Source organism: Anser cygnoides, chromosome 7, assembly GCF_040182565.1.
Source record: "Anser cygnoides isolate HZ-2024a breed goose chromosome 7, Taihu_goose_T2T_genome, whole genome shotgun sequence".
Lineage (NCBI taxonomy): Eukaryota > Metazoa > Chordata > Aves > Anseriformes > Anatidae > Anser > Anser cygnoides.
Window position 1 is genome coordinate 20158175 of NC_089879.1, and position 25015 is coordinate 20183189.

The 25015-nt window shown below is 45.7% G+C and overlaps 3 protein-coding genes across 11 annotated transcripts in view; 1 reads left to right on the forward strand and 2 right to left on the reverse strand.

The window, feature by feature from the left end:
* Positions 1-10458, reverse strand: part of SEC31B (SEC31 homolog B, COPII coat complex component) — a 33063-nt gene extending 22605 nt beyond the window's left edge. For 2 of the 8 annotated variants that reach the window (XM_067001061.1, XM_048069198.2), the window contains exons 1-9: positions 10324-10458; positions 8588-8993; positions 6423-6511; positions 4726-4849; positions 4263-4458; positions 3379-3474; positions 2591-2731; positions 1944-2086; positions 1593-1692 (exon numbers count right to left, since the gene is read on the reverse strand). In XM_067001061.1, coding sequence (XP_066857162.1) covers positions 1593-1692; positions 1944-2086; positions 2591-2731; positions 3379-3474; positions 4263-4458; positions 4726-4849; positions 6423-6501 — 879 coding nt within the window. In that variant the 5' untranslated portion in view covers positions 6502-6511; positions 8588-8993; positions 10324-10458. Of the gene's footprint in view, positions 1-1592; positions 1693-1943; positions 2087-2590; positions 2732-3378; positions 3475-4262; positions 4459-4725; positions 4850-6422; positions 6512-8587; positions 8994-9990; positions 10155-10323 lie in introns of those variants that run through there. The other 6 variants (XM_067001058.1, XM_048069201.2, XM_067001060.1 and 3 more) reach the window with 6 other exon arrangements.
* A 757-nt stretch (positions 10459-11215) lies between these two features.
* Positions 11216-15500, reverse strand: NDUFB8 (NADH:ubiquinone oxidoreductase subunit B8). The gene is made up of 5 exons (XM_048069284.2): positions 15029-15500; positions 14765-14891; positions 14079-14178; positions 12103-12258; positions 11216-11454 (listed from the first exon to the last, which is right to left on the reverse strand). The coding sequence occupies exons 1-5, from the start codon at positions 15123-15125 to the stop codon at positions 11362-11364; spliced, it is 573 nt and encodes a 190-aa protein (XP_047925241.1). The 5' UTR covers positions 15126-15500; the 3' UTR covers positions 11216-11361.
* Positions 15501-15654: 154 nt separating this feature from the next.
* HIF1AN (hypoxia inducible factor 1 subunit alpha inhibitor) lies at positions 15655-24825 on the forward strand. Of its 2 annotated transcripts, none has more exons than XM_048069282.2 (8): positions 15655-15872; positions 16817-17067; positions 17827-17975; positions 19671-19816; positions 20327-20433; positions 20832-20895; positions 21134-21244; positions 22407-24825. In XM_048069282.2, the coding sequence occupies exons 1-8, from the start codon at positions 15702-15704 to the stop codon at positions 22449-22451; spliced, it is 1044 nt and encodes a 347-aa protein (XP_047925239.1). In that variant the 5' UTR covers positions 15655-15701; the 3' UTR covers positions 22452-24825. The 2 variants fall into 2 exon arrangements, with proteins under 2 accessions (XP_047925239.1, XP_047925240.1); XM_048069283.2 differs by lacking the exon at positions 15655-15872 and adding an exon at positions 15982-16173.
* The last annotated feature ends 190 nt before the right edge of the window (positions 24826-25015 follow it).

Consider the following 25015-nt stretch of genomic DNA (forward strand, 5'->3'; position numbering starts at 1 on the left):
CTAGAAGAACACATTTGACAGGGAAAATAAAAGCCTACAGAAAAGAAGTAGAATGAAAAAAGAGGGCTGTAATAGCTGCAGACAAACTATGAAGGATATTGCAGACAACAAGTCAAGCACTCAAAAATCTGAAGTTCAATTCATGGCCAGTCACAGACTTTTTGTCTGATTTGGGGCAACTCACTAACACAACCTTGACTTTGAGCCTCCAGTTTGTAAAACGAATAGATTTGCTTTATGCCTAACAGGCACAATGCTTTCCAGCACACAGAATCACTGCTTCATTCTGTGTGAGAACATGATCCGCTCTCTATTCCTAGGTATAAAATCTTGCGTTTACTTCTAATAAAACGTATGTATTTATTTTTAAGCAGTTTAACAAATAATCGTCCCCAAAAGAAAATCTCCTCCAAACCAAACCAACTATTCCCCCCAAATTACCAGATCAGCATTGTAAATGCCCTTTTGTTACTATTGAAAACTCTCCTAAGTCTTGTATCACTTGAAAATTTTCTAAACATTGGCACTAAGTCAAGAAAACCTCCTAAAAACAATAACTGCATAGATGCCCAACTTGAATTTGAACTCTGCAAATCTACATCAGCATGCATAAAGATAAACCAGCTGCAGTAAATTTGGCTTCTAAATTCTTCCTCTAAAATATAGTGAAAAGGCTTTAGTAAAAATCAGACATCAGGAACATTTCAGAGTCTGATTCTCTTCCAACCACTACACATTTGTACACAGTGAGCTTCAAATCCCCTGAAACCACAACAGCATTTCATGTCTTTTATAAAAATAGTTTAATTTATTTTCTTTTTTGTCTCCAAGGCAAAGGTGGTCAGCTAAGCAAATTGCCCCATAAGATGAATCCAGCCTGGGACTCACCGCTGGACTTTGCTCTGTATGGTAAGAGTACCTTCCCTGTGCTATCATCAAGATCAACACAGTGAAATTTGTTCAAAGTTCAAAATTCAGTTTTATACAGGAACTCGTAATTGAACAAGTAGGTGTGCAGAGAAATTTTTACATTGTCCCATTTAAAATGTTTAAAACCATTGTGATATTTAAGTATTTCAAAGATGGTAACTTTGAGATACGTGACTATGTAAGCAACTATATGTGAAAACACTGTACTACAAATAAAGTTTGCAGGCATTTTATATTGTTCTCCTCTCACTGACTCTCACAAATGATCCTCATTCTCATTCAAGTTTCCCTCCCCCACTACTTTTTTTTCAGTATTCTACGAGGAAGAGGAAGAAGAGATAAAAACATAGAGAACACTACATGGGTGAACACAGAGGGAGTAATTATAATTAGTTGAAACTAAGTTTATAGTTAAAGCTTTCTTCCTTGTACAACTTCTGCACGCAGATATGTCAGAGGAAATCTCTGCTCATCCCTGTTGTTTTTAGTCTCACTTAGTCTCTGACAACATTCTCATTTTCTCCAGACAGAAAGAATGCAGAAGACATACTACAAAAATGATATTGACACTCCACATGGATACAAAAAAGGGACACACATGTAGCATAGCACATAGCTCTGTATGAAGCAGATAACGTGTACTTATAGCTGCTGTTATGTACCTCCCCTGTACTGGGGTTCCAACACAAGATCCGGTTGTCTTTGGCACTGCTCAACAGCAATTCAGGGTCAGCCTGGCACCAAGAGACAGACAGAACTCCCCTAAAACAGATGAGAAAGAAAACAGATTTCATACCCTGCTCTCTCTCTCACCCTATCAACAAGAAGTGCTGGTACACACTCCTTTAAGTTCAGAACACTGGTTTTCATCCCAGCTAAAACCAGAGTCAACTGTGAAACAAAACAGCCTGAAATAAATAAATAATTGTAGTTCTCTAAATTCCAGTCTCCCAGATGTTGGCCTTTTAAAAATGGAGATCCTTGAAAATGCAACATGACAAGCCGGTCCTCACCTAGCGTGCCCTTCCAGCTGGCTCAGAGGCGAGGTAGCAAAACGTAAGTCCCATATTTGGATCACTGGCAAGCGGTCGTCCTCAGAGGAAAGGACTAGCTGGGTTGCAACTTCTGGGTGCCAGGCCATTCCTGAGCAATGCATCTAGGGACAAAAATAGCACAGAATGAAAATTCAGCAATGCAACCTTGCAACGATGCAAATGGCCCAGAGCCACATCATTTTGTAATTAACTGGCTTAGAATACTTGACATAAAGCAAGCATAGCAATGTCTTGCTGTGGAAAGCAAGTATTTCTACCTTCTCTACACAGCCAAAAAACTCTAACCATACAGAAGTTGAAGGACTCATTCAAAGTTGATCTAGGAAGACAGTTAGGATTAAAACACAGGAGGCTTCTCATAAATGAGCTGTGAAGACAGAAATGTAAAACAAGGGTGCCCTGTACTTCAGGAATAGGTAAGGGTATTGTTTTTGCAATTCATTACGAAAAAAAAAAAAGATAGATGCTTTGATGCTGTAGCTCCAAGAAAACCAGTCACAACAGCTCCCACGCTATGAGCACTTGATCTCAAGAGCCTGTGCCACTGCTTTGCATTTATGGTGGTGGCATGTCGTAAGCAAGTCAGAATGATGGTCTTCACTCACTCTGTTGCTGTGGTCACTGACTTTGATGATAGGCTCATTCTTCCTGAGGTCCCAAACCACGGCCTTGCCACTGGGGTGAGCAGAGGACAGGATATGCTGCACTTGCCGATTCCAGGACACCACGCTGATGTCTTCATGAGGCTGCCAAGATAGGAAAGGCCATAGTTCCATTATCCCTGTGTTGAGGAAAACACCGATCACAGGATTCTGACATTAGCTTGACTAATGTCAGGGATTTGAGAATATATAGATTCCTCTCTTCCATCACTGATCAAGCAACTGTAAATATTAGCAGCACGGTCCAGAATCACTAGGGAGCAGGCAAAGTTCTTTCCACAGAGAGTACAGTGGAAAATCAAATTCTGTGGGGGAATGTCACTTGGAAAAGCACCTTTGCATTTTGGGAGCAGCTGCTGGATTCTGTATTGGCCAAGTGTATCATAAATCATGGGTCCAATAAGCGTTCTTAATCCATCACACATGCCACAGCTGGATCACGAGATAAACTGGTCAGGTATTTGATTCAAATCCTCAAAGATCTTACCCATCCACACAATGTGCATTCTACTGCAACTTGCCAGCCTATCTTCCCTCCCCTTACAACTCTTTCCATATCCCAGAATGAAACCCATCATTCAGTTATGTTTCATCTTTCTCCTGACAAAAGTCAAGATCGTTCTCTCTTCAGGGTGTTTAGACCAGGATGACTCCACACACTCACACCTTTTGCTTTGCCTACTGATATATTAAAACTGCATGGGTATTGCCTGGAGGAAAACTCAATTTACCTGTGATTTAGCCCCTGGAGTCATAGGCACGCTGAAGTTATTCAAGTCCCAGATGAAAATTTCAGAATCATTGGCTCCAGAAGCCAAGAGGTTATTCTGCAGGAAAAACAGAAGCTCAGCTGAAACTCCTACTTACTGGGAAAGAGGACAGATTTCTTAAAAATAAATGTAAGTTTAAAAAAAACCCAAAGCTTCCAAAGTGAGATAAGACCTGCATTTCACAGCCAATGCTAAGAAGATACTAACAGGATTATAAACCAAGCATGTTTCTGGCCTCCCATGTCTTCAGCTGTGCCATGGCAGAAACCTGTTTAAAATTTGTCTAGCAAGCTAGATTTGTCGTCAGCTAGTGTTACTCATCATGAAACTCTACCACAGGTCTGAAAGCCAGCCTCTGGCTATTCGAGCCTTTGCCCTGCACCCTGGCATCAAGAACATTCCTTTTGAGAAGGTACAGGCTTCCCGAAAGGGTCCGTGGACAAATTCTAATTTGCCTTTGTTTTACCACAAGAAATTGTGTTCTGTTCACTTCTTGCTTATTTTGTAGTCCCTTCAAGTGTGATCACAAACCCACTGAACTGGACACCAACTGAAGAAATAAACAAAGATGTTCTGATTTCAAACAGTTAATGGTCTAATGTATAACAGCATTACAAGTCATGTTTTATGGTGAAGTAAGATGACTTGATCCAGGTCACAGGGGAATTCAGTGGCAAAGTTGTCAACAGAGCCCAAATCAGAGTTCTAAGTCAGTCTTGTGTCACAGCTACCATGCCTCTTTCAGGTTAAAAGCTGCGTATTCAGTTAATAAATCTCTATACACAAGAGGAATAGCTCATGGGGGTTAATTTGCATTTGTTTATAAGTACCTTTACGTTGCATACCTGAAAAGGGTTAAAGTCAAGAGCTCGAACAGGCCCTGAATGTTTCTCTGTCTGCCCAATTACAGGCTCGCTCTTCGAAGCCAAGATCCGATGTGCACTGTACATTGTCAGTACCCCATTATCGCCTCCGCCAATGATCACTCCAGAGGACTCTGGGGACCCATTTCCAAAGTTACCCCAGATCAGCTTATGGAACCTAAAGAAGAAGAAAATAAAGCTGGCACAGGCCACAATATTTGGTGGAAGACTAGACATTCTGCATTACCAAACACCCAGCATGACTTGTGTAAAGCCAAAAATAGTCAGTCCTCGAAGACAGCGGTAAACTGATTCAAAAGATCACTTTACACCCTGAAAACATTCTTTCCCCTCCCCTCCCTTTTCTTGTACCAGAAAAGCGCTTTTCAGTTCCACTAATCGATATGTTAGTATGAGACTAACATGAGACTAACATGTTTGATACCTGTTTGAGGCAGGAAGTGTTCCTTTCTGCTTCATGTCCAGGGAGGGATCCCGGAAATCAACCTCAAATATTTCCAAGGTAGCATTTGTACTGAAGGATGCATCCAGTTGCTGGGCAGATGTTCCTAGCAGAAGTACAAGGGTAATACTTAGAATTGGGCACTGTTTTCAAGAGCACAAGATATAAATAGAGCAAGGCACTGGTAACCAACCTACCCTTGAGAGTCAACACAACATTGATACTGTGCCCATTCAGAGACAGTATATGGACGAACACCTCAGAATCAGGAACCAACTATTATGACAAAGGCTTTGAAAGAAATTAGAACGTCAAGAAATTCTGGGCACCAGGGTCGCTGCTGTGCAAACACCTTCCCCTCTTGGGATAGATATAATTCCTGTACATTACCCACACAGCCCAATCTTCTGATATTAAGCCTTTACCTAAATTACAAATACAGCTGCACCATGAAGCCCAGAAACAATTATGATCCCAAATACTTCTGTATACTGTTCCCTCAACCTTGAGCCGAGGTCACGATCATAACTTCTAAACCTAGTCTATGCCAAAAGTTCTTCAACCATAGCCAACCAAACATTCCTTGATGACCCACAGAGACCTGGCAGCCAAATAGTGATGGCTTCCTTCCTTCTCCCTAGCTTACAGAATAAAAGCTAAAAATAGACCTAACGTTGCCTAATGGAACACTGCCATGCAAATAGTCACCCAGCTGCCACAGGGATGCTTTGCAACTGGCTATGGCAGGGGAAGTGCCCAAGAGACTATAAAAAAGCAGTACAAATAATGAAACAATGCAGCCTCTGATCTAAAGCAGTTCGAAGCCAAGGCATTTGGTCCAACCAAAACTGTGGCCTTACTAGAGAAACACAAAATAGCCTATCTACCCCAAAAGTGGTAATGTTGTTTTTAAGGCCACAGCTGAACTTTAGTCACTTTTTTGACAGTCACTCCCTCCCCAAAAAAAACAAAAAAAAAACCCCGAACAATATGGCAGCCCTGCACAACCCAGACAAGAGACAGGCCTGATTACTTCTTGTGCTGGGTAGACAACTCAAGCTGACAGTTCCACATGAGCACTAAATTCACCTACTGCCATCTCAGTGAACAGGCTGACTTCATGTTTCAGGAAATAATCTGATTATAAAAGTAGCGAATAATGATTAATACAAAAAAAATGGAAATTAAAGGTTTTGAAAATGTTTAAAATTGAATGTAAATCAAAACAGGCAATATTAGGAAGAAGAAAAATTTATTCTTTGGCTGCCAAGCTACACGACGATCACTGAAAACCATCAAAGTGAAAGTAAGCTGAAATGAATATGATAAGAGTGAACTTTGTGACATTCCAAGTAACCTTATTTTGTTTTATTTTTTACAGCAAGCAGGTATTGGAGGTCATACAAACTTAAATAGAAATTAAATTAAAAAAACACTTGTATTCACCCTTTGAAAAATCACAGCCCTTTAAGTTGTCAAAGCTAGGCATGAAAGTAATCCTCTGGAGGTCACAAAAAAAAAAAAAAACAGAAAACACTGTAATGTTTTCAGCATGTTGCTTGTAAGCTTTCCAGAGGTTATTAAAGTGGGAATTGTTGAAAGTTAAAGCCAATACAACTGTACATAACAGTCTCTCTGTGAGTCGTACTTTAATTTTATTGAATTGTGAAAAACTTTACCTGTTGCTAGATAAATGGGGTGGTTGTTTGCTGGACTCCATGCCTGGACAGCTGTTCGCTCAATCTCCTTTAGCTTCATTTTCTAGGCTCTGGAAGTAATTCCACATAGCAGTTAGCCAACATGAAAGTAATCATACCAGTAACAAAATATCCCCCTTACTATTGTACCAAAAGAACAAATTGTTCTCAGAGAGACGTTACTTACTACTTCCTGAGTTGGTGAATACAGTTTTACAGGGATGAATTTGGGTATTTCAGAAATCATGAAAAAAACAAAAACACAATACAACAATCCAGCTATCTGATCCCTGATTTTCTTTCCTACATAGCTCTTTTTCATATACCCCAGTTACATGCAAATTTCAGTTAAAGGAAAGGGATCTAAATTAAACAACATACTCAAGTCTTCAGTCCAGGCTGGTTTAAATCAGCTGCAGAAATTCAGTTAAATGTATTTGCAAAGCACTAGTTGCCCCCTCTGAACAAGCGATGTCAGTGTATGCATATGAAAAAATTGAGCCGAAGGAATCTCAGGACAGGCTAAATTCCAAGCAGCAAAGTGATGTGGCAACAGAAAACAAAGTGCAATGCTATCATGTGCCAATTCAGTTAATGTACTTTGTTCTCGCTCCTCTGAGCAGCCAAAGGAAAAAATCATTTGCCTTTCTGCTTCACTTTGTAAATGACAGGTGAAGGTGAGAGGATGTGATCCATAAGTTAACCATTGGGTTTCAAGCCCAGCTCTGACAATAACTCTTTTTATCGACTCTGGATAGATCAACTAACACCTGTAAAACGGCAACACAACTTCCCCATGTCACCAAAGAGAGACTAGTTAGGCAATAATTTGGCAGGATAACTGAAAGACAAACATAAACAGTACACAGCCAGGAGGCTGCAACACACTGAATATAAATACAAACAAATTGTTGGTCCATGTAGGATCCCGTTCTACATGAAAAGAAAGCACCCAGCACCACTCAATCCCAGGCTATGTCTGTCCCAGGCCTTTTAGGCATGTCAGTGACATAAATAATGAGTGGAGATATCATTCACAAGCTAGCAGCATCACTCTTGTGAGCAGTTCCTAAACCTTTCGAGCTTAGCTGCAGTACAATTTTTAATTCTAGCTAAGCAAAGCTGCTAACTATGCACTCGGATGATACCGATGATATCATGCTGAATAATATATGACTGGAAGCAGGCAGCACAGCAAAACACTCTGCATCTCACCAGCTTGCTGGGATTAACCTCTCCTGGATATTTGGCGCTGTTTGCATTAGCCAGGCTGGCAGTTAAACCACAGCCTGCGTTCACATGCTCCCTCTGTCCAGATGCAGGCTACAACTGCCAGTGATCGAGAGTTTGGCCTTACTTAGACCAAAACACGGCTGTTTATTCCTAGCCAAGTTCACAGAGGTAGCTTGCTGTGGCCAGCACATTGCCTGGCCAAACCATATTAAAAAACAGTTTTGAAAAAGTCTTCCATCATCTTGCGGCTTGTATGAAGCTACAGTCTCCAGTTACCAGAAGCCCACACACGGGGAAATCCAGTCAGCATTGCTTCTTGGACTTGGACCTCCTGCCTAGTAACTCCACACCCTATTTAGGGTTTCTTCTCTACCACCAATCAGAAGATAAGGGCACACTCTCTCTCCCCCATGTACTGTCAGGACATGCTGTTTAATTAGAATTTGATGTTTTCTAGCATTAGCCTACAGCAGTGTCTCCCAAAGCTCAAAGTACCTGCTGTTCTCACATTAACCTTATCCCAGCTTAGCTGAGGCCCAGATGAAGCTGGACAGAACTCTTGCACAATAAAACAAGTGCAACTATTTCCTCTTGCAGCCCAGGAACAAAGGTGGAAAGCCACATCCTCCTCATCACCATAACAGACCTCTAAAGTTTATTTTCCTATCTTCCAGCACGCTTTACGTAGTACTCATTTGGGCTCCATCACACCCCTTCTGCCAAGTTCCAGCTCCCACTTGTCTGTGTCCCACACTAGCACAGAAACATTGTCCCGGTCTGCTCCCTTTATCAGGGGTGGGGAATGAAAATATCCCCAGAAGGAGTCACAGGGACTTGCTAGCACGGGCCTACTGCACAAAGCGCTGCCTGACTCCACTGATGTGGGGGAGCGGGACAGCCGGTACGTTCCCTACCTTCCCTTCCTGCCTCTTCCTCCTCCACGTGCAATCCATCAGTTGTAGGCTGGCTGTTGCTGGCTGTACATCCGGACCTCACTGCCGCTTGACTTTTGAGAGGACAGCTCCCCTGTTAGCCCATCATTATTAGAGAATGGCCAAGAGACCTCCTCTCTCTGGTAAGGGAGCAATGAAGCCTGCAGCCATCACAAGCTTGGGCAGGTGAATGGTACAAGCTCCCGCCTCTTACCCTCTGTGCTTCTACCAGTCCAGCTCCATTGCAGCTGAGGTTTAGCTTCAGTGCAGCAGCACCTCTTTAAATCTCTGAGTTTGGAAGGAAAACACGCCAGAGTGTTGAGAATAAAGAAGAGTCTTACTCTTCTATACAATGAATATGTCTATATCCAGGATTCGACTCATAACGCTTAAGGGGGGAGAAAAAAAAAAAAAAGAAAAAAAAGCAGCTTTTTAGCAACCTCTTGTGGCTGCCTGAGAGAAATGCACAATATTGGATTCTTCCATAAGATGTTCAGGGAGAGATTGCCACCTGCTGTCATCTCTCCAAAATAGCATCTAAGACTTCCGAGAAAGCTCACGCTTTTCTCAGGAGCTCTAATTAATTAACCATGACAACTCCTCCAAACATCCGATCACGGATCTCACGTATTAGCGAATCGCAGCCCCGGTGGGAGCCCCGGGACGGGAGCAGCGATCCCCCAAAGCCTCCCCCCGAGCCGTGTTTTCCTGCACAGTGCCCTTACAAGGTAACAGCGCGCAGCAAAACCCGGCCGTGCCAGCCCTCCTCGCGCAGCAAGCAGCGACAGGCGAGGGCACACGCTCTGGAACCACCACGCATTACGCTGACGGAGGCGGGACTCCTCACCTACGCTAACTTGAAGCACTTGTGGCTTGGAGTACTTTGCAAAAGGCCTGCCGCGATAACTAATCCCGGTATCACTCTGGTGAGGCCTCCTCTCTCTTCCACCGCCCCAATTCTGCCGACACAGCCCCAACTCTTCCAGTCCCCCCCCCAGCCGGGCACCCAACCTCTGAAGGGTTCCTGCTGCCCCCAGCCTTGCAGCACAGCAGGCAGAGGAAGCCGAGGGCCTGATCTGATCCCCTCAGCTAAGGGTGAAGCGTGGGCAGCAGAACAGGAGAGACTTGTCCAAGGTCACCCAGGAGGAAAGCAGCCACCCTAAGGGCTGAGAAGGGCCTTCCAGCCACGGCACGAGGGTTAAGGTGCAGACTGCCCGACGTTCTCCACACCCCAGCATCGATTAAAACCTTTGCACTGCCCCTTCCTTTCGCAACGGCCCGGCACCCTCCTCCCCCAACCCCCCAGCTCCCCAGCCAGCTCTCCCAAACGCTCGCTACGAGCCCGGTTACGGGAGGCCGAAGGCACAGCGCTAATCCCAGCTGACCACGCGAGGCGGGGCTGGCGCGGGGCAGAGCTCAGCACATTCCTCCCTGACAGCCACCGGGGCGCGGACACCAGCTCCTCACACCCCGGGGCCGCCCCAAGCGCCCGAGCACGGCGCGCGGGGGGACAAACGGCTCCGCACCGAGCGTTACGGTGCCCGACAGGGCTGAGGGGTCCCCCGGCTACCCCACGGCCCCCCCCCGCCGCCCAGAAACCGGGGCGGGGCCGGGGACGCGGGGCCGGGGCAGGGCAGCAGGGCCGGGGGCAGCCGCTCGGCCCCAGGCCGAGCGGGGCGGAGCAGGGGGGGTCAGGGAGGGGCGGCCGCGGCCCTTACCGGCTGCCGGGCCCTCCCCGGCTCCCGGCCGTCCCCGCCGAGCTGAGCCCTCACGCCGGTGGCCGCCGGGAGCCCAACAGGCGCCGCCCCCGCCCCGCCGCCCGCAGGAGCGGCCCCGCCCGCCCCGCCGCGCCTGCGCGGCCCCGGCCCGGCCCCTTTACCGGAGCTTTTTTTCCTTTAAATAATATAGTTTCCTTTAAATACGTGCTTCCCTTACAGCGCCGAACTGAGTCGTGACAGGGTGGTGGTAGCAAAGCACGGCATGGGGCTCACAGGAAGCACTCCAAGCCCTCAGCCTCCTGTGATCACCTGCTCCTGGAGCCAAAGAGCAGGGACTCAGACACAGCAACAGGGGAACTGAATTTTCACCATAAATCAGTGCTGAAGGTATCGTCCCCTTCAGCAACAGAAGGGAAAAGCTTATGGAAAAGGAAGGGTGGCACTAAATAATCTAGGAGCTTGATCAAACGTAACTATGCATAGCTTTCGCAATCAAACTGCAGATAAAGCCGTAGGAGGCTGTGGTCTGCAGCCAGACAGGCGCGCTTTGTGGGTCAGGCTAACCCTAAACCTGGTGGCAGAGCTCAGGTCATGTAGCAGCCAACTGCGGCATCAGTGCTCTTGGACCTGTCACTTCACATGACATGACTGTGCTGTAGTTCAGTTCCAAGCAGCACTTGCAGTAAGCCACTTCATAACAGGCAACACCTCCTACACAAACAGGCTTAGCAAAGGGTGATTTTTGCATGAGGTAAGTAAACCTAGCAGCAGTCCTAGGACTGCTCTCAGAACTTAGCCCCACATAACAGCCTGCCTAGAAAAACGACAGGCATCATTTAATTTTATTGGTCATTGCTTAACCTTCTCAAATTGATAAAAGACAACTAGCACAACAGGTATTATTGATATATTTCACTGCAGTTAGTGGTCAAACGAACAACCATTAACGTATGTCACAGTGAACACTAAAGATGCCACGCCCTGCAGAGCTGATGCAGGAGAAACACTTCCAGCAGCTTTCAGATTTTCCAGCAGCTTTCAGATTTCATAGTGCGTCACCACCGGTGCCTCTTTACTGGGGTCTCCGCCTCTCTCCAGATACAGGTCATTGAAGGGATACTGCTTCGGCCCCTATAAAAACAGAAAAAGAGCAGCAAATATATGACATTCATATAAGCAACTTAAGGGGTAAGGAGAAAACGTCTCATCCAGTTCCCACCAATCTCCCCTGCTTCCTCCCTTACCTCCCCCAAAAAAGGCTTGTCAGTTACAACTTAAATTCTTATTTAAGTGCTTCAGTAGCAACATTCCAGACTTCCCTTGTACCCTAATATTCAGGTTTTGTTTTGTATAAATTCATGTCCTTTAACAGAAACATCAAACATTTGATCAACCAACAGCTCATCTCTGTATGTTCAGACTTATTTATCGAAAGTATTCCAAATGATGCAGATCATGATGTAACTTAAATGTAGGGCAAAAGAAGAGGAAAAAGCATCTCATGCACACGCACACACACAGAGGAGAATGCCCAGTCCAAAGGAAGGATCCTGTAAGAAAATTAAGGAATAGTTCCCCAAGAATGGGAACTGCTCACTGAGATGATCTGTGAGCTGAGCCAAGCCAGCTAACAGAATAACTCAGAATGAACATGGCCTCCCTGCTGCCAGCAGGTTTTCACACGCACACTCACTCAGCTTCAGCAAAAACACCCTTTTGGCCATCAGCAGTGACAAGCAAGAGCTACTGTTCCGCCCTTTACCCAAGGGTGTAACTCACCACAGGCCTGTATGATGGGTAGAACTCTCCGATGCCAAACATGATCAGCATGGTACCCAAAAAAACGAAGAAGTGTTTGCGCATAGTATGCCATGGAATTTGAGTGGGGGATGTATCAAAACGGTTCCGAATATACATGTCAAAGTCCCAGTGCATCTAAAGAACAAAGGAAAAAGACTACACGTTTACCAGCAGTACTCAAGCTGCTCTTACTTAGGAGAGAAGTATTTACAGCACTCTCATTCACAAAACTGCCTGAAGCTGTTTCATGTTTCACAGAGGCAATAAGTCACCTATAGTCACGGCAAGTTGTTGAGTACAGTAAAAGTCAAGACTCCAAATACCATGTTTATACCAGGCAAGCATGCTTAATTATAACATACCAGCAGCTGTTATTTATCTGCATAATCACTCCACCTTAGATTTGCTCCCCAGTGCTGTTGAGAAAGCATGGCAGAAATTGGCACCCTTGTTTATGGAAGATCAGTCACAAACCTCAGCAGAAGTAGCACTTATTTCAAACAAAGAAGCAACTACCTGCCATTTGGAAGCTGGCTCCTCAAAACAGGTAGAGCACCTGCTGCTGCTGCTTCACAACAAGAACAGGGGCAGTAGCAAGCTAATGCCCTTCTTGACTGAAACAGAAGGGCATTCAAACTTCTGCCTCAAAATATACATAGGGAAGTCCTAAGCACGTTCTGCCTAGTCTCCTATCACATTATGGAAAGCAGAGAACTCATTAATTTGCAGCTCAAGTACTGCCTCTAGATCCCCTACTTTTAAATTTTCATACACAGCCATTTTGCTGTCAACCCCCGAGAGGCAGACTGAACAGAATTCAGCTGCCTAAACAGAAGCATCTGCCAACACCTACAATAATGTGCCAGTATATTCCACTAGGCCCCCAGCCGCCAACTCCACATGGAAATTTCAGACCCCCTCAGGTATTGAAAAGGCACTGAAATCTGAGATTAAGCAACTGAATCCTGCCCTGAGCGTTACGGTGCCATCCCTAAAAAGCAATGAGATATTAAGGACAATGTTTGGGGCAGAAGGCCTTGTTTTCAAGCACTTCTTCAAACCTAAATTACAGCTATGAATTATAAGCAAGAGTCAGTTCTTACAAGTAAAGGTCTTATCCCACCTCAAGGGCACAAGTAAGTATACAAGCATTCCTGTACCAAGCAGCACAGAATCACTGCAAGGTCTTCCATGTAACTGCTTCTGCAGTCATTACAACATAGACTTTAAATTTTACTGAGGTACACACGATAGGGTGCTCTTGCATGCTTATACTATGACATATGACATACACGTGCTTACATAATTTCTAATTGTAATAAGAAGCATTCAAGTCAATTACCAGATTCAGTAATCACAGCTAGATTTCAGTCCTTCACAGAAAGACCATGTATTAACTGAAAGTTACTCCTGACAAGCAGCTTGAAGAACTTAGATTTTGCAAGTTAATGTACATGTTTTGTCTGCCCATTTCTCTTAAGGCTGTCTTGCACACTTTCTTCAGAGAAAGCCTCCTTATTTCTATTTTATCCCAAAAGAATCCTGGAGTAACAAAACAGCGATAGCTGCTTCCATTGGACTAGAAGGACCTCTACACAAATGAGGGCTTCTTAGCTAGATGAACCTGAACTAAGTTCTGATACCGAGACAGATCAGGCAAAGAAAATGGAGAAGCCTTTCCCATTGCTACAGAGAAAGTTTAATTTGTAAAGTTATTCTTATAAGTAATGAGATGTTAATGTTCCTCAGCACTTCCACAGCAATTGTTTAGCCTGATGACCACAGCCTAAATTTACTTTTAATTGACTGTCCCTGTGTTATGCAGAGGCAACACACCCCTGCACTCCGGGATGCAATTGGACAAAGAATTACAAAGAAAGCACTAAGTAGACATATGTGTTAGTATTTAGTAACAGCAGCATTAACGGCATGAAAACTGCTACTGGCATTCTCACCGGCTCTCCCCAGTTATGCCTGGTATCTGGCTGGTCCCACTGGTACCAGGGGTCTCTCTCATGAGCAGAGCGTTTAGGGAGCATGGGATAGTCACCATACCTGTGAGAAACAGGCGCACGGAAAACAAACAGCCAAGAGAACTGTATTAAGTTTTGATATATATTGTGTAAGACTTTATAAAATAGATGTATGAAAATGGAAGAACACTTTCTTGTTTCTATGGGCTCTGAACTATGCATATATGCTTTTCTTTAAAGAAGAATTGTGCAACTCACATGCAACTTGCACAATTATCACCGTGATAGAAGTTGTTATTATATCAAATGGCATATGTCAAAGCACGCTTGTCAGGCTATGGTACAGGGAAGAAAACGTAAACTTCACTGAAATACATAACCCTTCTTGTCTGGTATTTGGCATGTCTGAATATTCCCCAGAATTTAAACTTCTCCTGAAATATTTATTCCATAAATGGAATTTATAGAATTTATCCCTCTCATTACAACAGCATACAAAGTCTCTCAGACAGTATTATATTTACACAGGCCTCCCATTCATTGTATTTGCTTCTGTTTTGAGCATTTCTTTCCAAGCTGTAAGCTCACAGCACAGCATCCATCAGTACGCAACAGAGAAGACTCTGAGGCCTCGGCAGCCCCAGGGGCACAAAACCCCCCAAGCTCACCCTAAGCCGTCGTCGGGGTAGGGCTGGTAGTCCTCCACCCTCATGTTGTACTTCTTGGCAGCAGCTGCCCGCTCCTCCGGCGTCCGCGGGTAGGGCCCAGGCAGCAGCTCCGAGGACAGACCCGAGGCTGCGGGACAGCACCGAGGCGGGGTGGGTGCAAGCCAAGGGGGGGCCGCGCTGCCCTCCCAGCCCCACACCACCACCCCGCAGCCCTCAGGGACACCTCCCGCCTCACCACGGCTCCCCCCCCGAGCTCCCGCGTACCCGCCCGGGCTCCCAGCGGCGCTGCCACCCTCAGTGCCCGCAGGCGGGCGGCCGCCCGCTGCCAGAGGACACCGCCGATCCCGGCCGCCGCCATCATCCCTCCTCCCAGCGCGCAGGCGCCGCCGACGGCGGCCGGCGGGGGCCAGAAAGGCTCGGGGCGGAGGTAGCGCGGCGTGGGCTTGCAGATGCGAGCGGCGCCTCGTCGTGCATAACGCCACTGTGAGCGCGGGCAGGCCGTGCAGTTCGCTCCGCTATGTGAACCCGGCGTGGCTGGGCCCGTCCCCCCCGGTTATTCCCACGATGGGCAGCGTCCCTGTGACCACCTCCGCGAGGAGCCTCAGCGGATCGAAACCCATCGCGGCGCAGCCCTCGTTCGGGCCGCCGGTGCTGGGAGCAGCGCTAATCGCGGGCCCACTGACGGGACGAGGGCAGCGGCGCTCCCTCGGCTGCCCCCGCGCGGAGCCGGCCGCCGAGGCGGGGTCGAGCGCAGGCCCCGGGCTCCGTGAGCCGGGCCCGGCCCGGCCCTGCCCGTCTGGGGTCGCTGCCCGCCGCCGCCGCCGCTCCCTCCGCCCGTCTCCATGGTGCCCCTGCCCTCGCTTCCGGCGTTGCTAGGGGCGGGCGATTTCCGCTTCCGGCGGCCGTCCACTTCCGGGTTTCCCGGTGGGAGGCGGCGATGGCGGCGGCCTCCTCCTCGTCGTCGTCGTCGTCGGCGGGGTGCCGGGAGGGCCCGGCGGCGGGGCCCGGCTGGAGCGAGGCCCAGCTCCGCCGCTACTCCTTCGAGACGCGGCCCATCCCGCGGCTCAGCCACAGCGACCCCCGCGCCGAGGAGCTCATCGAGAACGAGGTGCGGCGGGGCCCGTCCCGTCCCGTCCCGTCCCGTCCCGTCCCGTCCCGTCCCGTCCCGTCCCGTCCCCCTCAGCTATAACGAGCGTTTCGCCGCCGCTTCGGCAGCGCTGGCTTGCGAGAGCTGCGGGCAAACGCGCGCTTCGCGTTCTTTTCTCGTTGGGTGGAAGTCACGGAAACGTTAGGTAGAACCGCGGGCTGCCGTCTGCGCTTTTTGAAACGAGAGCGGCCGCAGGTGTGGAGTTTGTATGGCGGTAGCTGCGCTTCTGGTGGCTCCGGAGGACAAACGCGGTCTGGTTTTGGTAAGGTTGGCAGGTTTTGGGGAGGCAAACCTGCGAGAAGGGAGGTTGTGAGTGTACAGCTTGGGAGCAGAGCAGCTGTTGTTATTTTTTACTTCTCGGTGTGTACACACGAGGAGGCAGGTGGCTACCTTTGTGTAAAAAAAGTGGTTCTTTTTTTAACATAGGAGCAATGAAAAGATTTCAGGTTTTGGGTGGCTGTGGGTTATCTGTGATTCTCTAGGAACAGAGATGAGCACTGTCTCTTTTTCCATCTTCAAAAACATCTTTTTGCCAACATTTACCACTTAGTAGCTGAAAGTGACCAGGCAGAATTTACAATGTCTCCTTGCTACGTGGCAGGACCAAGCAGCCCTAAAACAGTTCCCAGACGGTGTTTGTCTAACCTCGCGTGTCAGAGATTAGCCAAGTAGATAGCGGAACCTGTCCCATTGCTGCTAGGAGCCTGCTGCAGGAGCAGGCCACCACTCTTTTAAAACTTCCTATCGTATTTTGCATTTTTCTGTCTGGATAAAGGATCTCATCACACTAAATGCCTTTTCCAATTGCCCACATTCAAAGAGAATTTTTGGGGTTGCAATAACAAATACGATCGTTCGCGAGTTCAAAAGGTCTTTGAATTGATAAACATCCTGTTTTTCTCCAGGAGCCAGTGGTGCTGACAGATACTAATCTGGTTTATCCTGCTCTCAAATGGGACCTGGACTACCTCCAGGAAAACATTGGCAATGGGGACTTCTCAGTGTACAGTGCCAGCACACACAAGTTTTTGTACTATGATGAGAAGAAGATGGCCAACTTTAAGAATTTCAAACCCAAGTCGAGCAGGGAAGAGATGAAGTTTGCTGAGTTCGTGGACAGACTCCAGGAAATACAACAAAAAGGGAGTGCTGAGAGGTAAGCGATATGTGGAAGTTTCTCCATTTCTGCAGGTGTATGTACCAGGTATGTTTCTCTTCAGTGACTGTTGATAAAAACCTCTCAAACTTTTCGTTTGTATAAGCTTTTCCTGCATAGCTACTACAACTGTATTATCCAATTAAAGAAGGCCATGCACTTAAATAATCAAAACTGTTCAAATTGTATATTTACAGAGATTCTTCTCTGTCCGTGGCAGGGTTTAGATAGAGAAGGCTCTACACATCCCTTGGTTTTGGCAGACTATGCTATTGGTAGAGGAGCTTAGTTACAGATGGAAAGGCTTGATGGAAACATGCTGTGTTTCCTGAGCACTTTTTTGCCCTCACACGCTTGTGGTAGATGAGGTAACTCATTGCAGGGGACTGGAAGCGGTGACATTTATCTGGGGATCATTCGTGAGTGTTTTTGGTACTTGATAGTGGCCAGTCTGGTAAGGGCTTCTTCCTCTTGCACCGTGAGGTGTTGTTCTTGATCTAAAATTCTGATTTTTTTCCCCAGTGATTGTTCATGCAGAGTTGTGTTCTGTTCCATTTTGTACCAGAGAATCATTTGGCAAAGCTTGTGGATTTCTGGAAGCTCTTCCTTTCCACAGCTGTTTATGGTGCTGATAGAACAGAATCTCTAGAAGTTCTCACTCTCTGTTTTTAAAGTCTTTCTGAAGAGATGCTGAGATGCATCTTTATGTTCATTACAATGCTTAACATTTGATTGTTGCCTTCCTCTGGGGAAATACAGGCTATATCTGCAGCAAACCCTGAATGACACAGTTGGAAGGAAGATTGTGGTGGATTTCCTTGGCTTCAACTGGAACTGGATTAACAAACAGCAAGGGAAACGTGGCTGGGGTCAACTGACTTCTAACTTGCTTCTTATTGGCATGGAAGGTAAGTGGCTTCCTGTTACTAGAGAAGGGGAGAAAGTTTGTCTTTTAAAGTTAATTTTGCACTAGTTTCTGAATGTTCCTTCCAAGTAAGCAGTTTAAAGCTTTTGGCTGGAAGGGTACTGTTGCCACAATTCAATGCGCGTTGAAAAGAGAAGAAAAACCCCAAAGGAATAGCCTGCTTGCTGAGAATGCCTGGAGGTAATCTCCTGCTCCCGGAAAGGCTCTGTGTGATGCTCTCGGGGCTGGGTTTTTAGTGATAGCTAATCATACTTTGAAACCTGTTTTTTCGTTGGACAATTCAGATACAGTAGATTTTAAATGCCTGGAGTCGGAGTTTACAAATTGAGCAAAGTTAGCCTTCTGGGCCTTTCTTAGGAGTGACCAATTACCCCAACGAGATTTTCTCCACCGGAGGAAACATTGATTCTTCCATGAGGTATTTGTTCTAAATTGAGTTGGTGCACCATGCTAAAAAGGAATTCTCTGTCAATTCAGAACTGAATGGAGGGTGCTGGAGAACTTGAAGATGGATAAACCCTAATACAACTGGATAAAGTAGAGTTCCAAATCCATGTGGAGACTCATTCATAGGCAGGTGCCTGGGGAGATAGAGGTGCTACTGCACTTGACAAGGAGAGCATTCCAGTAGAAAGTAATCTCAACAACTGGGCCAGGAATGCACACAGTTTTGTGGAGTGGGCTGGCCTATAATCAATGTGGCCGTCACATCCGTATGTCCAGTTATAATTACCCTGCAATTCATGGCTGTTCAGTTCTGACTGCAGGTATTTTTTCCCCTCTGTGTTAAGTCATATTCAGCTTGCAGCAGTTTGTCTTTGCCACGTGCTTTTCTAGCTGAGAAGAGAGAACCTCATTTAAAAGTACTGCATCAACACTTCCATGTAGGTCATAATATGATCAACAAAAATCCTATTATCAGCAGGTTCTGCACAAAAAAAAACAACAAGGGATTGTTGTGAACCAGTGTGTACTAGTGATCTATTTAATGAAGTTATGGGGTTAGCTGTTATCTTAATTCTAAAATATATCTTAATTGAAAACACATGTAAAAAAAAAAAAGCCAAATGAGCAATATCTGAATTGGCAAACAGCCTGAAAACAATAGAGGGGTGTGAAATGACTCGCTGTATTTTAAGATTTGATTAAACTTAACATCTAGTGGTGATAGTCAAGCTTCATAATCAGTGCCTTAGGCTGAGCAGGGGCAGTTGTGTTACGAAGCCGCAATGACTGGATTTGTTTACTCCTCTTTTTTTTGCAAAACTACTAGGACGTTTTTCAAAATCAGGCTGTTAGACTCCTCTAGACTAATAATAATTTTATAAAGTCCATTCCACAGTTTATCAGCTAAACATTGTTTTATGAAAAAACTTCCCGTCAACATTTGCCATCTGCTGTTCATGGAGACAAGCTGGAAATCCTAGTCCTGCAGAGCACAAGTTGCTGAATATGGATTTAGAATGGCGATTGTTAAGTGGGGTAGCAACTGCTCAATAAAGGCTGACTGATGCCATGTTCAGTTTGTAACATTTCTGGGGTCATTTTCATTGCTTAGTTTTCTTGATATATGGAAGTATATTTACTGTCTTCACTCTACCAAGGAATATAACTTGCTTCAGTCTCTTATAACTGCATGAGTGCCTTGTTTTGATTATCCTCTGCCCTTTCTGTGTAGGGAATGTGACACCAGCTCATTATGACGAGCAGCAGAACTTCTTTGCTCAGATTAAGGGTTACAAGAGGTGTATCCTTTTCCCTCCTGATCAGTTTGAATGCCTCTACCCTTATCCTGTGCACCATCCATGTGACAGACAGAGCCAGGTGAGAGTAGCAGATTTGTTCTCGGCTTCATTGGGGGGAAAAAAGGGCATTTATGAAGATGCTAGGTGGGAAGAAGCTATGCTAGAATTAAAGCTGCATACCAGTTCTGAACTTTGGAAACACCAGAGTTCAGATCTGTTAACATTGAGAACAGATGGGAGAACTGGAGGAGTTTCTGTTTGTTTCAGTTCCTAACGTGCAAGCATTAGGATTATAAATGTCTCCTACTGATAAAAAAACAAAACAAAAACTGGCATGCAGCTGCTGCTTCCTCTGTTCTGGTTCATTGATCACTTGGTCAAAGATGGATTTGCTTGTAGACAAATTTCAGGACTCCTTTTGAGGTGGTGGCACTTTGAGGATACTGCAGGAGCTTGCTATGGAATTAAGAAAAATGGGGATGTAAAAACCATAAAGGAAAGATGAGGAGGATTTCATACTGAGACCTAATAAGGAGGGCTCTCACTGCAGGAAGTTTTTCCTGAGTTTCTTACTCTTTTCTTGTGTTAGGTGGACTTTGACAATCCCGACTACGAGAAGTTTCCAAACTTCCGGAGCGTGGTTGGCTATGAGACGGTGGTGGGTCCGGGGGATGTACTATACATACCTATGTACTGGTAAGAAGGATGGTGGGAACTGTGCTGTGACCAGCAAACAGGTTTAACAGAGGTTCTTCTCTTTAAACTCTTGGTATGGCTGTAAAGAAAATTTTGCCATTCCAACAAGTATGATGTTTTCCGTGATAACTTGGGCCAATCTGCTTCCTATCTTTAGGATGGGAGTGGTAATTCTGCCTGATGCTACATTGTTGTGTGTGTGTGTGCTCTACTGACATGCAAGAAAAGGGTCTGTATTTAAATAAGGAGAGTTCTCCAGAAGTTCTGTGGCCTTTGTGGTGGATGTGTAGGGTCAGGGTTGTCCAATGCAGTTTGAACACACAATGTTCATTAAATATTTGCCTATAAGCTGTAGCAATAGTTTCTCTTTTTTTTCCCCCCCTGCTGTGTCCGTGCAGGTGGCACCATATTGAGTCTCTCCTGAATGGCGGGATTACCATCACTGTGAACTTCTGGTACAAGGTGAGTGCAAGCACCTTCCTGTGCAGCTTGGGTAGATCTGTTCCAGTGTACTTTTTCAGATAGAGCTGTATTGGCACATGTTGTCATTGCAATAACTTAATTGCTCCAAATCCCGTGCTTGAAAGTTGAAAGCTACTTTCTGTATTTCCTGTGGTATGCAAAGAGCTGGGTGTCTGGGAGAAGGTGGAATAACCTGTCAATTCAATAAGCATGCAATGAGTTGCTTTTGGTATTTCAGGGCGCCCCAACCCCAAAGAGAATTGAATATCCATTAAAGGCTCATCAGAAAGTGGCGATAATGAGGAACATTGAGAAGATGTTGGGAGAAGCCTTAGGAAATCCACAAGAGGTACAAAAGAGAACTAAATAATCGCTGCTGTTGAAATGGTTGTAGGTTAGTGCAAAGCTCAAGATACCTGCTTATTTGGCTCTGCAGGCATTGTCACAGCGTGGGTAGGAGAAAGCAGTGTTCCTCTTTTGCTGTGACTGGTTCTTCATGCTGTATTCAGAATGTCCTTTGGCTAGAAAAAAAGCAAACTCCTTAACTTGAAATTCTGAAAAACTACAGGCAGTGGAATAACTGTTTTCATATATGGGGGAAGGTGTATTTTTGCTTTGGGCGCTGCCAGAGAAGTGTTACTCTCAAACTGTCACAGGTCTCCTATGCAGCAACAATACCCAGTATTTGAGGAAAATTAAAACCATTTTACCTGTTGAATCCAAATCTGTTAAACTGGAAAACAGCTTCTCAGTAAAGTCATGTGCTTCCCCCTTAACACATCCCAGTCATCTCTGCGTTTTCTGCAATTTTAACCAACTGGTATTTCAGAAAAACAGCACGCTAAAGTACTAATACATGCTTTTGAAGATCTCATGTTATTCTGAAAGTGGAAATACTGGATGTGAATAGAAATGCTTTTGTGGTCTATTTCCCTTACCACTGTGCAGGAACTATTCTTTAGTTCAGTAGCATGAGGTCAGGCCTTTCCTCTGCAGTTATCTTACCACCATAGCATGCTGAAGTTCTTCCTCCAAGCGCTGCCTGAAGGAAGCCGAGAAATAGGAGTGGTCTTGGCTGGAAACAAAACCTTGCAAATCTGTTAGTACTAACCTTCATTGCAGGTGACCCCAAAGACCAGAGAGGATTCAGTGGGTAAGAATATTCCTTCTTTCACCTGCAAAAAGCAACCGATGCCTACTGCCTCCTTTTAATAGCATCTACTGAGAAATCATAAGTCTGTGCTGGGAAGTGAAAACATTTCAAACCAGTGCTACGCACGCGATGTTTGGTGGCAACTGAAGTTGAGTGTTGACTGAGAACTCTGGGTGCCCTAGTGTGTTATCTAGAAGATACCTAGAAACCGATTCAGTGTACCTTAGGATCAGTTTGCATACTGACATCCTCTGCCCTGGGCCATTCAGCTTGTAAGCTGTCTTGATGTGGGAGAAGCAGGCTGTGCAATTGCCACTTGTAACTGTTCTGGCTAACAGTGTGTTTTTGCTTTGAACAGGTCGGTCCCTTGTTGAATATGATGATTAAAGGACGGTATGACTAATGCCTGGCTGCCCCGGGTGACTGATGTTGGAGCTGCTTTGTTCACAAGCAATGGAAGATACTGAGCGCTAGTATTGCACGCAGCACTTAACAGACTGATGGGTTTCCTGGCCCATCCCTGTCCCTGCCCCACTACAACAAAGGGGGCTACTGGAACTGTAAAACCATTAGTACCCCATTCATCCTTCACTGTCATCTAACAGAACCTCCCAAGAACGAGTCTGCACTTATTGGAAGCTGGATTCATGCTCACTAACTTGTTTTTTTTCCCCTTCCTCTACCCTGTTTGCCACAACAAGGAGCACGGCTTCTGGCACTCGGGTGTGTTGCTTCAGGATTTTCAGGCATTTGAAGAAGAGCTTGGAGGGGAAATGAGATTGATCTTGTTTCCTCAGCCTCATGAGGTTTGGGCCTCCTGGCTGGGTTTATGTGTTGGTGCCTGCAGCGGATGTAAGATGGAAAGTGATAGGTTTCACAGTTCTCTGTTATTAGAGGACCTAGCCATGCTCAGCTCTGGCACCTTTTTCTATAGTGGAAACGAAAATGTGAGCTGGCCTGTGCGTGATGAGCAACTGGACAAATGATTTGATTTCTTCAACGCAAGACTTTCATGCTTGGGACTTTGCACAGGGCAGAGGGAGAGAAGTGAATTCATCTAGTATGTGAGCACCAGATCCTGTGCTCTCCAAATGTCTGTGTTGTAGGAGTCTAGCTAAATCTCCTTCATTCTGACAGCAGTTTTGGGGAGTGAAGGCTTCTCTCCTACTCTTGTGGAGCTGTAGTGTGGTTAAAAGGGGATGAAGCATTATGAAGGGAGATGCATAAATGCCAGGCCAAATTTCAAGTCTTGAATGATTAAGCCACATCTTTTTAAAAAAAAAAAAAATCTCTAGGGGCACAGAGAGAGACTGTCAAGACAATGTCAGACAGGTACAGAGCCTCCCTTCTCCCCACCAGGGGTGCTGGCTCCTCAGACTAACGTGGGAAGTGCCCTTTTTACTGAAACTGCAAGAACTCGAGTGTGTGTGGCTGCGCACTTGTGCGCATGTTTGTGTGATGTTGTATGACTTCTGTCCATCAGTTTAATCCATGACAGTGTGTGGTTCCCTTCCTTGTACAGTCACTTGAAAGAGGTCAGGGCTTTCTGTTTTAATGTGGTTAAGTTTATCTTGATCCTTCTTGTGTTCTGGGGCTTGATGTGGCAGGCTGGGAAGTGGCAAGACCAGGGCACAGGAACAAGAGGAGCTTATGGTTGAGTCCTTGGCAATCATCCTAAAAAATTATTTTGCTTTCTTCCACCTCTGCCACTAGAAGCCCTAGGCTCATATGGAGGCCGGTTTTTTATTCCCCATGGTCCACTGCACTGCTCTTCCTGGTTTGGGGCAGTGTAATGGACTTGAATATTTGATGCAGTTGTAATGGATCCCAAGAGCTAGAGGTGGGAGAAGCTGTTGTATTTTACTGCAGAGAATAGCAAACATTCTATTGAGACTTCCCATTATTTTCCTTTTTTTTCCTGACATGGTATTCTGATAAGTGTTGAGAAGATGGTGCTCAAGAAGTGCTCTGCCTTTGGCTTCAGGCTCCATCTTTTTCTGGGACAGCTCGTGTACCTCTTGCTGTGAGCTTCTCTCGCGCAAAGGTGAAGGACTTCTTGAACAGGAAGTCCTGGGGGATAGTTTTATGGCTGCTTACAGGTCAGAACAAATTAAGTGTAATTGGCAGCTACAGGGCCCTTGATTAAGAAATATGTCCATGTCACCGAGTAGTCTGACTGCCGTGTTATTTGTTGCAGACTATCCAGAGCTGTGGTTAGATCCAAACGAAGGTCACTCAGCTGGATGCTTATCAACGCTCAGCCTTTGGGCATGTGGGGAAGAAAGGCTGCTGACTGGCCAAAAGCAAGAGCTTCCCAGGAATCCTGGGTATACGTGCGGTCTCTGGCCTTGGTTGAAAGATGCTCAAATGAAATCCCGTCTCTGCTATTTATTCAGCACACAGTAGTCTCCAGTACTACTTGTTAGGCACCATCAACTCTTGAAGCTCAGGGTGGGAGTTCACATCCCATGTGGAGAGAGAATGGTACTTACAGAACTTTAGGATCCTTTTTATCTTTATTTGCCAAAGGTCTAACTTTTTAAGTGTCTGAACAGTTTTTGCTGCACTTGACTTTGTGAAAGCTCATTTACAATGCACTGATGGACTGACTCTCCCCTTCCGTTTTCACCTTGTGCTTTCAATGCCCCTTGCCATGGTATTGGGAAGCTGTGTGTGTTCTCTGCTAGGGGTGTGTGTGTGCAGGGGGTGGGGTGTGACAAACACACGGTACCTTCTGAAGTGTAGTTCTTAAATACAACCAATGTTGAACAACAGAACTGTGTGGCTTCCATTTTGTGAGTGGCTGTATAGGAGAGCAGTATAAGGAGGTGTGTGTATGGAGATACTTTTCAGCCTAACTTCACTTTTTGTTATTCGCTGTTGAAGGCTGCTGGTCTCCAAAGCTGCCTTCAAAACAGCAGTACCAACTGCATTACTGTGTCTTCATGATTTTTTTCCCCATACTAC

What these genes read in the sequence shown, in the direction of transcription:
- NDUFB8 (XM_048069284.2), bottom strand. Translation starts at nt 15,125, where the DNA reads ATGATGGCGGCGGCCGGGATCGGCGGTGTCCTCTGGCAGCGGGCGGCC. An exon ending in GCCGCTGGGAGCCCGGGCGG is followed by an intron (nt 14,892 to 15,028) that starts GTACGCGGGAGC and finishes GCTGTCCCGCAG; the next exon opens with CCTCGGGTCTGTCCTCGGAG. An exon ending in TACCCCGACGACGGCTTAGG is followed by an intron (nt 14,179 to 14,764) that starts GTGAGCTTGGGG and finishes TGTTTCTCACAG; the next exon opens with GTATGGTGACTATCCCATGC.
- HIF1AN (XM_048069282.2), top strand. Translation starts at nt 15,702, where the DNA reads ATGGCGGCGGCCTCCTCCTCGTCGTCGTCGTCGTCGGCGGGGTGCCGG. An exon ending in CATGTGACAGACAGAGCCAG is followed by an intron (nt 19,817 to 20,326) that starts GTGAGAGTAGCA and finishes TTCTTGTGTTAG; the next exon opens with GTGGACTTTGACAATCCCGA. An exon ending in CTGTGAACTTCTGGTACAAG is followed by an intron (nt 20,896 to 21,133) that starts GTGAGTGCAAGC and finishes TTGGTATTTCAG; the next exon opens with GGCGCCCCAACCCCAAAGAG.